This window comes from Citrus clementina, unplaced genomic scaffold (assembly GCF_000493195.1).
Source record: "Citrus clementina cultivar Clemenules unplaced genomic scaffold, Citrus_clementina_v1.0 scaffold_7, whole genome shotgun sequence".
Taxonomy (NCBI): Eukaryota; Viridiplantae; Streptophyta; class Magnoliopsida; order Sapindales; family Rutaceae; genus Citrus; species Citrus x clementina.
The window spans coordinates 12,944,718-12,959,371 of NW_006262075.1; the positions used below are offsets into that span (position 1 = coordinate 12,944,718).

At 33.9% G+C, this 14,654-nt stretch overlaps 1 protein-coding gene across 1 annotated transcript; it reads left to right on the forward strand.

Annotated features, from left to right (window-relative positions):
* Positions 1 to 9,764: 9,764 nt before the first annotated feature.
* On the forward strand, positions 9,765 to 14,264 carry LOC18036265 (probably inactive leucine-rich repeat receptor-like protein kinase At3g28040). Its single transcript, XM_024181176.1, has 2 exons — positions 9,765 to 9,768; positions 12,154 to 14,264. Exons 1-2 carry the CDS (start codon positions 9,765 to 9,767, stop codon positions 14,247 to 14,249), a joined length of 2,100 nt encoding a protein of 699 aa, XP_024036944.1. The 3' UTR covers positions 14,250 to 14,264.
* The last annotated feature ends 390 nt before the right edge of the window (positions 14,265 to 14,654 follow it).

The following is a 14,654-nucleotide window of genomic DNA, read 5'->3' on the forward strand; positions in this document are numbered from 1 at the left end:
TAGTTTTTTAAATTGTCATCACTATTTTCATTTTTTATTTTTATTAAAGAGACAAACTTTAAAAAAAAAAGTGGGATTATTTAAACCCACTAAAATACTCACAGAACCTGTTTACTAACAAAATCCACTATTATAAATTGAAATTGTACTGTACAAACCTATCTAAATATCAAATATACCCTCACTTAACAAACTTATTATTAAGAGTAATTTTACTGTATAAAATCTGTATTATAGCATGATTTTATTTTCTAATTTCTTTTTTATTACCCTTTATAGATTTTCAACTAATCTTATACCTGGAATCGGCTTCCTTTTGTCTTTTCTTATCTGTAAGGACTGATTAAAAAGTTACTTTTGTGAATCTTCATCATATCTCATTGTACATCAGCTGTTTTGAAAAATTGTACTACGATAGTTTGCTGTCCTTATACTTCTATTTTATGATCTTTAAAAGAAATAGGGAAGTAAATTATTATTTTCTTTCCTCTTTGTTTTACTTTGTATTAGTAAAATATAAATTGGAATTCACTGCAAGTAGATCAATATCATTCTTTTTGTGGCATGAATATTTTTTCTGTAATTGATGTGGTGACTAAATATGCTTTATGAATATCTAAAAACAACTAAAAACATTTGTTTGATGGTAATTTTATAATGGATACTTGGATTTGAGCCAATGTTGAGGGATTTTGGTAATAAATTTTTTTTTATTGAATTATAATTTTTTATCCACTATTGTAATTTACTTTATAGGCATTTTGGCAATAAAAAATTATACTAAAATAAATTGCAAGAGTTTATTGAGTACTTAATTCCTTAGGTTCAAGTATTTCAACCCAGCTAAAAAAGGTAACTCTTGTAGCAGTTTTACATAACTACCAGTCAAAAAATAATAAAAACTTCTTTTTTCTTATTAATTCTTTTTTTATTTATCAACAATCTCTTGGTTAATTTAGTAGGCACTTTCTCATCTTAAATCTAAGGTGGAGTATTTGAATCTCCCCAATAATTTTGTGGGAGTATTTATTTAATTTCTTATCCTAAACTTTAGTAGGCTTCAATTATATGTGGGCTTTGATTGAGTATTTATACTCTCTGTTGAATTTTGTTTATACTGTAGAAAATATTAAAAAATATAGTATGTTTCTCTTCTCCTCTCAAATCTTCATTTTCATGATTATTTAGCCCTTTAGCCTCTTTCACTAAATTTCCTTGCTGCAGTCATAGAGAAAAACAACACATACACTATAATTTTCAAATCTAAATAATTTTAAAATTCCATTTGTTTGTTTGTTTGTTAGTTAGTTGGTTCTATTTTTTTTTTTTTTTCCCCAAAAGCAAATAAGATTAGCAGAACTAGACCGCTATTCTATTCAATCGGTGCCTTAGGAGGAATTTACGATCGTTCACATTTTACTGGTGTTAAAACTTACAACAGTCGTTTGTATGTGATTGAGTTGACTCTCTTTTTTTTTCCGCCTTTTTGGGGACCTTTTCGTAATTTCTCAATTCGGATCTAATGACTTTTGTTTTCCCTTCTATTTTTTTTCTTGTGGCAGAATTAGCAAATTTGACAAACTTGGAATTTTTGGATCTAAGTGGAAATAGTATGACCGCATCCATAACAAGACTAGGTATACCTGAACTTCCTCCTATTTAAATGTTTTCAAAATAGTTGAAAATATTTTCTTAAAGTTGTCAAAGACTTGACCAAGTGGCTATTAAGCAAATTTCTTTCATTAAGGAGATAAAAGGCAAAAAATTTAATTTGGACTTTCCCAATTGCCTCCGCCTGCCTTTTAAAATTAAAAAAAATAGAAAAAGGACATCAATAACCCAAAATTTGAGGAAATGATCATATAGATTCTAAATATTTTATAAGAGACATTAAGACCTTCTTCTGACTATAGTATCCTAAGGTTTTGTTAACTCAAAAAATTGACTCAAACATTCTATAATAAATAGAAATATAATATTAAAATAAATGTAACAACATATACATTTTAAAATAATTTCAATATTTAAAAATATATTAATAATCTACAATCTTATATTATATTAAACTAAATTTTATACTAAATAGAAACATAATATCAAAATAAATATATAAAAATTTATATCTTTTTCAGTATTAAATAAAATAATTTTAATATTATTGATACAAATATATTTTATAAATTGTAAAAGCTATCCTACCCAAAGATTATTTATAGTTTTTATAATGAATACAAGTATATTATTAAAATAGATATAATAATTTACATTTTAAAAATTATTTTATATATTAAAAATATTCTAATATTATTTGCTACCAGAAAAACTAAATTATTTAAATTACATTTGTTTTCATTAAAAAAAAATTAAAGTCATTTTTCTTAGTTACTTATCTACAAAAGAAATTATAGTCACAAGGAGTTTTGGTGGCCGTATTAAAAACTTAAGGTTTACATGACTATTTTCCCAAACTTTGGGGTGTAGGTGTCCTTTTCTCTTATGTGTGTATGTGTGTGAGTGTGTGTGAATGAAAGGGGTGTGTATTTGGGACATTAATATGGAGCAATGGGCAAATGATACGTGACAATAGAGAATGAAAGAGAAGAAAAGTCAACACCTTTATGTGAAGGGAGGATATCCCAAGACAAGCTAAGGGCAATCTTTAAGCACTACTAGAAAAATGGTCTTTACTGACTTTAGAATAGTGTCAGAAATTACTTTCACTGACACTTATTAATTGTGTCAGTAATCTGGGAGTCAGAAAAATAGTGACACTTGTAAGTGGTGTCAGTGATTACTATTACCACAGTATCACGGATATTATGACACCATAGTATTAGTAGTTATTGATATTGTATTAGTGTCTATAATTACTGTTACCATGGCATCACTAGTCAATTTATTTTAAAAAATAAAAAATTGAATTGGATCATTGCCTATTGATTTATTGGTAAAATTAAAAGGCACCACAAAATAACAAAAAGAAATTGATTTATATCACAAAATCTTTCATTTCACATTTAAATATTATTAGTATATATTACAAATTCCAAAACTTCAATAACAAAAATATGAGATATCCTACTCTTATAACAAAATAATCCAAATTCAATACACAAAAATTTCTACCATCCAATCAGATGCCTACTACTTGTGGCTAAATTTAATAAATCTAGAAGTTAAATTGAGAAGGATGGCTGCCTTTCACTCTTTGAATATGAGTAGTATAATTGCGTTATCACACCAGCAGCTTCTCCATTCAATAGACTGTATGGGTTAGGATATAAGTGAAGTTGAGGAATAAACACTTCAAACACATTGATCAAATCTGCATATGAATACATCGAAAAGAAAAAAAAATTAGCTGCCAATATCCAGCCATTAGAGAAAACTATATTTGCTTCTCACATGATAAAACTATATAAGTTAAAATTGAATATGAAACTGTAAAAGTAGCAGCAGGTGTTTGAATATATATTAAATTTAAAATACTAAATATATCAGAATGATACTTTTCAGATTTTAAGTGGACATATAAGTCAACAACATATTAAAATTTGAGGCTATTCCGATATCATTAGGCTGGTGTTTGATAGGATCAAACATTAATGAACAGTTCTGTCAAAATTGCATATGAAACTATAAAAGTAGCAGCAGGTGTTTGAATATATATTAAATTTAAAATATTAAATATATCAGAATGATACTTTCCAGATTTTAAGTGGACATATAAGTCAACAACATATTAAAATTTGAGGCTATTCTGATATCATTAGGCTGGTGTTTGATAGGATCAAAGATTAATGAACAGTTCTGTCAAAATTGCATATGAAACTGTAAAAGTAGCAGCATGTGTTTGAATATATATTAAATTTAAAATACTAAATATATCAGAATGATACTTTCCAGATTTTAAGTAGACATATAAGTCAACAACATATTAAATTTGAGGCTATTCCGATATCATTAGGCTGGTGTTTGATAGGATCAAAAATTAATGAACAGTTCTGTCAAAAGAAGTTACTGCAGAGACAGCAGAGTTTGAAAAATCATTAAAAATAAATTACAAGTTCAATCAAAATAAAATTTTCCAGATTCGAAGTATGCAAATAGAAGTGTAGTTTATCCGAATTTCAGCTTATTCTAACTCTGTTAGACTATACGTTTGCAATATCAAACATGGTACATATGTAATTTCTAATAAAATTGGACAACAACCAACCATATTGAGAAATCCATTCAAAATCAAATATAAACCCAATTCATTCCAAAATTTCCAGAATTAAAATGTTCTCATTTAAACTTAGTTTAATCAAACTTTCAAATCAATTGAAAGTCATTTAGTCAAGTTCGGAAACAACCAAGTTCACAACAACAGTCTATCAATCCTCAAATTTTCAGCATAATTTTGTAAACTATTAATTAATCTTTTACCTCAAAATCAAGTGTCCAACAACTCGAATATCATCAATCCCCATATAATAATTTGAACTTCTACTGCCAAATGTGCTGATTAATCAAAAAACTGAAATCAAGATGAAGTACTGAATTGAGTAGAAGAATGATGTAAGAACCGAGAACGAAAAGGTTAGGGGTACTACCACCCAATATTCACATGGTAGCTAAGTATCAGAATTTAGCCAAATATATAATGATTATCTTGAGATCAACTAATCAATTCACGGCTCTTCCACAATGGGAAAAAATAGTACTCACCCAAAAAATCAACAATCATATGGACAATACTCACCCATAATTTTATATTTATCAAGTCTAGAGTAAGTAAGATCGTAAGCTTATGCAATTCAATAAAGTAATAAAAAAATAATTATTTATTAATGGCAAAAGGATATATTGTAGTAACTATCTTACCCATCAATAGTACCCTTTAATTTGTTCACCATTACAATCGCAACTCAAGAGGCACCGTCCGTTCTTGAAACCACAAGCATAGAGGCCAAGTTCAAGAGAACAGAAGCATCAGATGTTTTTTGAAAGCCGGTGGTGTAATGAAGGCGGCGCCACATTTTTCAGCCATTGATTTGAAGTCGACAATCTAGATTTTCCTTGCCACAAATGAGAAACCCTAAAATTAGTTGAATATAATTATATTGAATTTTAATCAAAATTAAAAGAGGAAAAGAGAAATTACCGAACGTCAATAGATCTTGACTTTCTGTTGGAACCTGCTAAAGAGTACTTTTTAGTTAAGGATCTGTACCACGTTCCCCTTTCATCTCCTTCACTTTCTTACCCTAAGGTCTTATCAACCTCTTAGAAAGGAAGATCTGGTTAGGACCCAGACGCCCACCCCCGGAATTCGAACTGGATTTCGTCAATGAGCCGCAAGGCTGGCTAATCGTACGCAGCAGGCTCGAAGACCCCTGGTTCTGGAAGGCACATGAGTCCGAACACTATGTTGAATGTGCTGACACGCCGGAGTTGGCTGCTGGCACAACAGGGTGGTGCCTTACCGCACCGCAGGCGAAGTTCAAGCTCCGGGTCGGATTTGCCAGCGGAGTAGGAGGAGAAGGCTGGTGGGTAGAAATTTGTGGTTGTTCGTTAGGGTTTCGTGACTGTTCATCTTTCTGCTCTGATATGTCGTCGTCTCAGGATGAAGCGTAGTCCACCAAAGATATCTCTCTCTGTCTCTTCATCCAATCTCATCAAAAATTAGTTGGCGTGGTAGCTCACAAAATGACACTAGAGAAGTTTTGTTTTCTCTCAATTTTAATTTTCAGAGACTTTATGAGAGAGGCGGCGTTAGAAGTTTGGAGAAGTTTAGGTTTAGGTTTAGATTGCAATGGATATATTTTATATTTTTAAGACTTTAATAATTAAACAAATAAAAATTTTTAGACTCAGCGGTTTTGCGATTGAAAGTAAAAGTTTGAAGTTTATAGATCTTGGGTTCGAGTTGAGGCGAAAACAAAAATAAAATGATAATTTTTTTGCTATTGATACCTTAGCGTCAATGATTTCTGATGTTTAATATACTGACACTATAATATCAGTGATCTATGATACTTGTTTGTTAAACACGGAAAATGCCCCAAATGCATGAAATTACTGATACTTTTTAATAAAGTGTCACAAGGCAAGTGTCAGTAAAGACTATTTTTCTAGTAGTGAAGGGAGATAATAAATTTGTCCAGTTCAAGGGGCAAAATTAGAATTCAAAAATGACCATTAGAGCTCTCACGTGTGTGGGCTGCATGCCATAAAAAAAAAAAGAATAAATATCTTTGTCCATTAGGTTGAAGGCAAGGGACCAATAAGAAAGTATCAACATTAAGAAACTTCGTGGGGTTAGCGGTGAAAGAAAGAGCCCGACATTCATTTCTTCATTCATATTCATAGCTGAGTCTACTAAAAGAGAAAGAATAATTAGCTTAGTATAGCAATAAGGAAAGAACATATCAGCACACCTCAACTGTCTTTTGCTATCCTCTGAAAAGCGGCAGGATCATATGGCTAGGAGACTACTACTTGTCTAGTTATAAAGGCAAAAAGGTGGTCGGAGGTTTCTTTACCTCTCAAGCTCATGGGTATCACCAAAGACCACAAGGCAAATTATTCAAATAGCCTTACCTGAGGGAGGTCAACTATTAAATGAACGCTACGTCTTTAAAAATATTAAAATATCCTCAAGAACACTCTTATATAAGCTCCACATGTTCAATTTTGAATGGGGCTTTCTCTCTCATTTTGCTCTATCCAATGCTTGGGGATTTTTTTTTTTTTTTACAAATATGATTTCTTAGGAGGTTGCTTCATCTTTTTCTCCCTTTATTTTTATACCTCCACCTCATCTTTCAAAAAGCTCCTCCGTTATTCTTCACTTAAAAAACTCTCTATTTTCCACAAAACCCACATCTCTCTCGTGTTTTTATCCACCACAAATAACCTTTAATAAGGTTTTGTTAATATTGTAAAGCATATCATGAAATACTTCACATACATAATGGATTAAAGATGATCACTCTCAAATGCAAGCCAAAAGACGAAACACGTAAAATATTGTGTGTTCTTTATTATTTATGCTCATGTTCTTCTTATTATGATAGTATCAATGCCCAAATCGTATTTCAAATATGAGCTTACCTGAGTTATATTATGAGCTCTACTAAGCTTCACAGATAAGCTCTATAGAACTATCTTCAAGTTCACCAAAGTTATTTCCTAAGTTCTCTTGAGCTCCTTACGTCAAAGCTCTATTGAGCTCTTTATATTATTCTTAACTTAAAACACCTCAATACACCTCCTAAATCACTTTAGTTTATTTACCAAATTATCTCAACTCACATCTCAAATCACCTCAGTTGACCTCCCAAAACACCTCAGTACACTCCCAAGTCACCTCATCTCACCTTTCAGATTACCTTAACTACACCTCCTGTATCGAACATCAGAGAAATACACATAAACCCAAACTTAGCCCAATCTCCTTCTAAAATATAAATTTTATTTGTTTTAATCAGATTTCACCTAGATCCAGCAAGAACAACCACTTAATCATTCGAATAAGGTCTTAATAAAAATATGGTTAAAACAATTGGTGCCATCTGTGGGGAACATTACAAAAAGTTTTGTAGTGGTGGCTGGTTTGTGTTGGGCTATATTTGAATAAGGAACAACAGAGGTACCATTAGATGCAAACCTCGCAAAGTGGAAGTACTTGCGAAGAGCAAGCAATCAAGTAAAATTGTACCTTTAAGATCAAGAGTATAACTTAAGTATTAAAGATATATCAGATCTTGCTTAGCTCTCTTGATTGAAGTCTGTATATTAATCTCTCTTTCTTCGATTATCACTTATAAATTGGTATTATTATTGTTGTTGTTGTTATTGTTGTTGTTGTTCATCTTATTATTATTGCTAATCCCATGGGTATAGCTTACTTTACTAAGATCTTCACTATAATAGCGTGATGCAATGGCTTATCTTCTCTAATATATTTTACATGGATAATTTACGTGGATGATTTATCTTTATCGCTACGTGGTCGTGAATGAATGATTTGCTACTTATTTTTTATGATTTCTTTATTATAATTTATTTTGACTTGCGACTCAGCATGATTAATTTCTAGAGTGTAGCTCTAGATAGCTTGAGATATTCTTCTTCTAACTAACTGATATTGATTGTCACCAAAGAGCTGTAAACATGAACAAATCATTAATATAAGAATACCTCGGTAAGATTACCTCCCAAGGGATTGAGAATTCATCTCCCTTAAGATCTATGTATATCACCACGAGTTACTACCATGATTTATCGTCATGATCAAAGAGTTAAGTATAGTTTATAATTGAAATTGTCAAAGCTGAGCACAACTCAGTATTGAAATTGCTAGAGCTGAGTATAGCTCAAGTAGAGCTGGGCATTGGATCGGATTCGGATAGATTCGATCTGATCTATTTTGACCCAAACTTATTCAAATCGAATTCAGATTTAACCAATAATCCGATCAAATATAATTTGTGTCATCCGATTGGATTTGATTCCAATTAGATCGGATCGGATTCGGATCGATCCAAACAATCCGATCGGATTACACTTACATTAAAAAATAATTAAATATAAAAGCAAAACCTGATATCTCTTCAGATATTTCCACTCATCTTCATCATCAATATTTCTTCAAATCATCAAGAATTTCAAGATCTAATATCTCTCAATAACGGCAGCAACAATGGTCGTCTCCTTCAACATCAACCCATTATCGTCAAGCCTCATCTTCTTCACCCTCTCTCTTCACCTCTTTCCCTCCCTTGTCTGCTTCTCCTTTATTCTCCTCCACATCCTCTCCATCCTTATCATTGTCGCCTCCCTCTCCATCACTATCTCTCCTCCAACAAGCACTATGCCACCGACATGGTCGCCACAATCCTCACTGGCATCTTCTACAGCTCCCTTCGTCACAGTGCTCTCCTAACGGCACTGTCACTTTCAAACTCACTTGTATTCTATTTGTTTTGATCTTTTTCTTAGAATAGGTTGTGGTTGCACTTTCTTTCTTGTTGATGTACCATGCTTTTGTTAATGAAACTAATGGTGGAGTCGTCGACGCCGGTAGGTTTCAGAAGTAAGATCTAAAAGCATCATCCAAACCAATCAAACTCACCCAAATCCGAACTTAATCTAAATCAATCCAAATCCAAATTTATCTAAAATTTTCATCTGATCTGAATCTAATCCGAACTATTTTGGATCGAATTAGATCGGATTTGATATTCGGATTAGAATCGAATGGATTTTTTTTAATCCAAATTATCTGAAATCCGATCTGATTCATCTAAATGTGATCCGAATCCAAAATTGCCCACCCCTAAGCTCAAGTATTGAAATCGCCATATATAACTAAATGCAGCTTAACTATCAGTTGCTAGAGCTAAGTATAGCTCAAATATTAAAATCGTCAAAGTTAGCAAACTGTAGCTCAACTATCAGTCGCCAAAGCAAAGTGTTGTTGAAAATTGCTAGACATATGAGGAAGCTCAACTACACACTCCAGAATAGCTAAGAAGTTCATTAGCAAACAAAAGAGCGAGTTAGCAGAGAGTTGCCATATGTTGCCCATACAACATTTTCTCTTGAGTTTCTTACGCCTCAATTCTTTCAACACAAGAAACTAAGGGGTTTTTGTTTGGAGGTATATTGGGACATTAATTTGGAGCAATGTGCAAGTGACACGTGGTAACATATAATGAAAGAGAAGAAAAGTCAACACTTTTATATGAAGAGAGGATACATCAAGACAAGCTATGGGTAATCTCTGATAGAGAAGATAACTCTAATAAATTTGTCCAGTTTAGGGGGCAAAATTAGAATTCAAAATTGACTATTAGAGCCCTCACGTGTGTAAGCTACATGCCATTAGAAAATAGATAAATATCTTTGTCCATTAGGCTACAAGCAGGGGACCAATAAAAGAATAATCAACCGAGCATAGCAATAAGGAAATGACACGTCAGCACTCCTCAATTGTCATTTACTATCCTCTAAAAAGTAGGCGTATATGGCTAAGAAGCTGCCATATGTCCAATTGTAGAGCCAAAAAAGTGGTTGGAGGTTTCTGTCTCCTAGTCTCATAGATGTCACCATCAAGAGACCACAATATAAATTATTCAAATAGCCTCACCTAAGGGAAGTCAGCCATTAAATGAACACCACGTGTTTAAAATTACCAAAATATACTGAGGAACACTCCTATATAAACTCCACATGTTCAATCTTGGAGGGGGCTCTCTCTCTTTTTGCCCTATCCAGCCCTTGGGGATTTTTTTTCCATATCTATTTTCTTGAGACACGACCTCATCTTCTTCTCCTTCATATTTATGCCTCCATGAAATATCTTGGCCACCTCATCTCTTAAAGAAGTTCCCCGATTATTCTTTTATTAGAAAACTCTTTAATCTCTACAAGACCCACATTTCCCTTATGTTATTATCCACCATAAACAACCTTTAATAAAGTTTTATTGATATTGTAAAGAAAATCATATAATACTTCACATATATAATGGATTAGAGATTATTACTTCGAGATGTAGGTCAAAATGTCAAAACACGTAAAATATTGTGTGCTCTTTATTGTTTATACTCATTTTCTTCTTATTATGATGGTTTTGACACGCATATCACATTTCGTATATGAGCTTACCTAAGTTATAGCATAAGCTCTACTGAGCTTCACAAACAAGCTCTCTAGAGCTATTTTTGGTGTTCACCAAAGCTATTCCATGAGTTCTCTTCAGCTCCCTATGTCAACTCTATAAATTAACTCTTAGAAGCTCTAATGAATCTCCATATTATTTTAAACTCAAAATATCTTAGTTCACCTCCCAAATCACCTTAGTTCAACCTCCCAAATTACCTCGTGTCACCTTCCAAATCACCAAAGTTCACCTCTCGCAAAACCTTAGCACACTTCCCAAATTAGCTCAATTCACCTCCCATATCACCTCAACTATACCTCCTATTCGAAACGTCAGAAAAATATGCCTAAACTCAGATTTAGCCCAATCTCCCCCAAAATATAAATTTTATTTATTTTAATCGGATTTAACCTGGATCTAGTGAGAATGACCACTTGATGGTTTGAATTGGATCTTAGCAAAAAAAAAAAAAATTCTCTGTGTGCGTGCTTGTGTGTGTAAGGGATAAAGGGTGAGCATGACTAGACGCTGCCTCGCTTGAATCGTGCTCTCCTTAGCTAAGGTGCGAGGAGATTCATTCGAGGATAAATTTTCGTCTTTGCGTGCAGATTATTGAGCATGTGTGGTCGGTTGGTTGACGAGAGAAAAAACCTACTCCAAGTCAATATAAGACTTGGTCAAAAGTCAACCAGCAACTTTTCTCCCATATATCCAGGCATAGAGCTAATCCACTATCAATCATGTAGTTCACCCACTAACGGTCGTGCATAATTTTGGGGCGGTGGTTTTGGCTATCTATAAAAGCCCTAGCCAGGTAAGTAAAGGGGTTTGATTTTTTGAACTCTCTCTCTCACTATATATTTTCATGACTTCTCTATTGTATCTTTTTTACCAAAATTTAATTAGAAAGCTTTTTTTACTAAAGCCAATTATAAAAAAGCCACAAGAGTTATGGCATAAATTTTTTCCAAAAGGCTCGATTACTGACTTTAGCGTGGAGGATTCATGCCGGAAAACATCCGGCGTCCCCCTAACGGTTTTTGTGAACACAGGTGAGTTTTGTAAAAAGTGCTCATGGTCGCCAGTTTCTACTCAAGGAAAGGAAGTGCGAGCAAGTGTAGTCACCCATCAAAACAAATTTAACTGATTGCGTGGACACTTGGTCTCAACAACATCGATCAGATTTTTGCATCAACATAAATACATATATTTCCAATCTAGTTGCTGCACATTATGTTATTCCTCCCATAATTTCTCATCTAATTGTTAGATATGAATGATCATGGATGAGCATATCCTAGAGTTGTTGTGCACCTCGTTAGGGAGAGAGGATTTTGGCTAGTTTAGAATCTTGAAGCATTGGGCGTAAGTCATAATTATATAAACAGTCCTCTAGAAAGCCAAAGTTATAACATTTACCAATTTGCTTGGTAATTTTTGGTCTAAACCTAATAAATCTTCGATGTTATTTAATTCTCTCTGATTCGTCTCCTCAGGTATATGTGAATTGAAGAAACTCGTTGAGTTGGATCTAAGCAAGAATAATTTATATGGCCACCTCTCTCCCTGTCTCAGCAACTTGACCCATATCAAGGTTCTTGATCTGTCCTCCAATCAGCTAACTGGGAATCTGCAATCTGTTATTGCTAACATCAAATCTCTTGAGTATTTGTCTCTTGATGACAATAACTTTGAAGGCTCATTCTCATTCAATTCACTGAAGAATCATTCAAAACTCCAAGTGTTCAAACTCTCAAACAGTTTGGTAAAAATAGAAACTGAGGAATTTCCAGGGCTCCCTGAATATCAACTGAAGGCCCTCAACTTACGGAACTGCAGCTTACATGCACTCCCAAGTTTTCTTTTACACCAGCTCGATTTACGATTCATTGACCTGTCTCACAATAAGCTCCAAGGAACCTTTCCCTCTTGGTTGCTGCAAAATAACACAAAATTAGATACGTTGTATTTGTTAAATAATTCACTGTCAGGAAATTTTCAACTCCCCAGTTCTAAGCATGATTTGCTTCGTATTGACATCTCCCACAACAAATTCAGCGGTCAGCTCCCCGGAAACATGGGTAAGATTCTTCCGGAGTTGCTGAGTTTAAATTTGTCAGAAAATGGATTTGAAGTCAGAATTCCCTCTTCAATGAGTGAGATGAAGAGACTCGAGTCGTTGGATTTGTCGAGTAATAATTTTTCAGGAGAGTTACCCAGGCAGTTTCTCTCAGGTTGCTTCTCATTGTCTTTCCTGAGCCTGTCAGATAACCATTTGCAAGGGGAAGTAGTTTTTCCGAACTCCACTAATTTGTGTTGGTTATATTTGAACAACAACCATTTCAGTGGGAAGATTCAAGATGGACTATCAAAGGCCACTTCATTACTAGAGTTAGATCTATCCAACAATATGCTCTATGGTCAAATTCCTCATTGGTTTGGGAACTTATCAGGTCTCCAATTTCTGGACATTTCTGAAAATCAGTTGAGTGGATCCGTGCCATCATCCTTCAATCTTTCTTCACTCAGGCGTCTTTACATGCACATGAATGCTTTCAACGGGTCAATTCCTGGTGCATTAAGAAGAAGCTCAAGTTTGACAGTACTCGATTTGAGGGATAATCAGTTTTCTGGAAGTATTCCTATTTGGATTAATGAGTTTTCATATCTGGGGATTCTTCTTTTGAGAGGAAATCAGCTGAAAGGCAACATTCCCAATCAGTTATGTCACTTAAGCCTACTGAATATCTTGGATCTTTCATATAACAAGTTCAATGGACCAATACCTGTATGCTTCGCAAATGTGACTCTATGGACTCTAGGACAAGCTGCTGGCTCGTTTGTTCTTTGGGAGACAACTCAACGGATTAGCACTGAATTTGAAGCTTACTACAATTCAACTCTTGAATTAAGCGCGGTGAAACATTTCTACAAAGCATCAGGTCAAAGAGGTATAGAATTTATGACCAAGAAGAGATATGAATCATACAAAGGTGACATTCTTAACTACATGACTGGACTGGATTTTTCGTGCAATGAATTAACTGGGGACATCCCGTCAGAAATTGGGAGCCTTAGCGAAATTCGTGCATTGAATCTCTCTCATAATTTCTTGTCAGGTTCTATACCACAGAGCCTTTCCAATCTAAAAATGATAGAAAGCCTTGACCTGTCGCACAACGACTTAAGCGGTCAAATTCCTCCTCAGCTGACTGAATTGAACTTTTTGTCTAACTTCAATGTGTCGTACAATCACTTGTCCGGACCAACCCCTAATGCAGGACAATTTGCGAACTTTGATGAGCAAAATTATGGAGGTAATTCCGGCCTCTGTGGTCCAAGAATTAACAAGAGCTGCACCACTGTACTGGAACCGCCAGAAACACCATCTGATGGGGCAGAAGAAGATGAATCTGCTGTTGACATGGTAGCTTTCTATTGGAGCTTTGTTGCCTCCTCTGTCACAGTGATATTGGGGTTATTCGCTATCCTTTGGGTAAACTCATATTGGCGCAGACTGTGGTTTTATTTCATTGATGCATATATTGATTTATGTTACTATTGGTTTTACAAATATGTACTCAATCGATGATCATGCTAGGCCATAATAGAAACAGTAAGCATGTGCCATTATTCTTGCGCAACTAATTTTCAAGTGCTGGGTATTCTTTTGGCTTTTCTGTAATCTGTTATCTATTTGAAAACTAATAGTCAACTTTCCTATTTTATCTTCATCTGATTTTCTCATTTCGAGTAACTTGACATGAACTTTAAGCCTTGCCCGTGCCAGCAACTTTGCAAGTTCTGTACAATAATCAGAAGCAGAGAGACCCCTCCAACCGAATTGCAGAGGAAGTATATTGCCTAACAAATAAATCAACTAGCAGAGAGCAAAGTTATGAGGAGACTAACAAAAAAAAAAAAATCTCTATATGTGTATGCATACAGAAGCAATTAGGAGAAGACAGCATTTACTATTTATAACATTATTCACCTG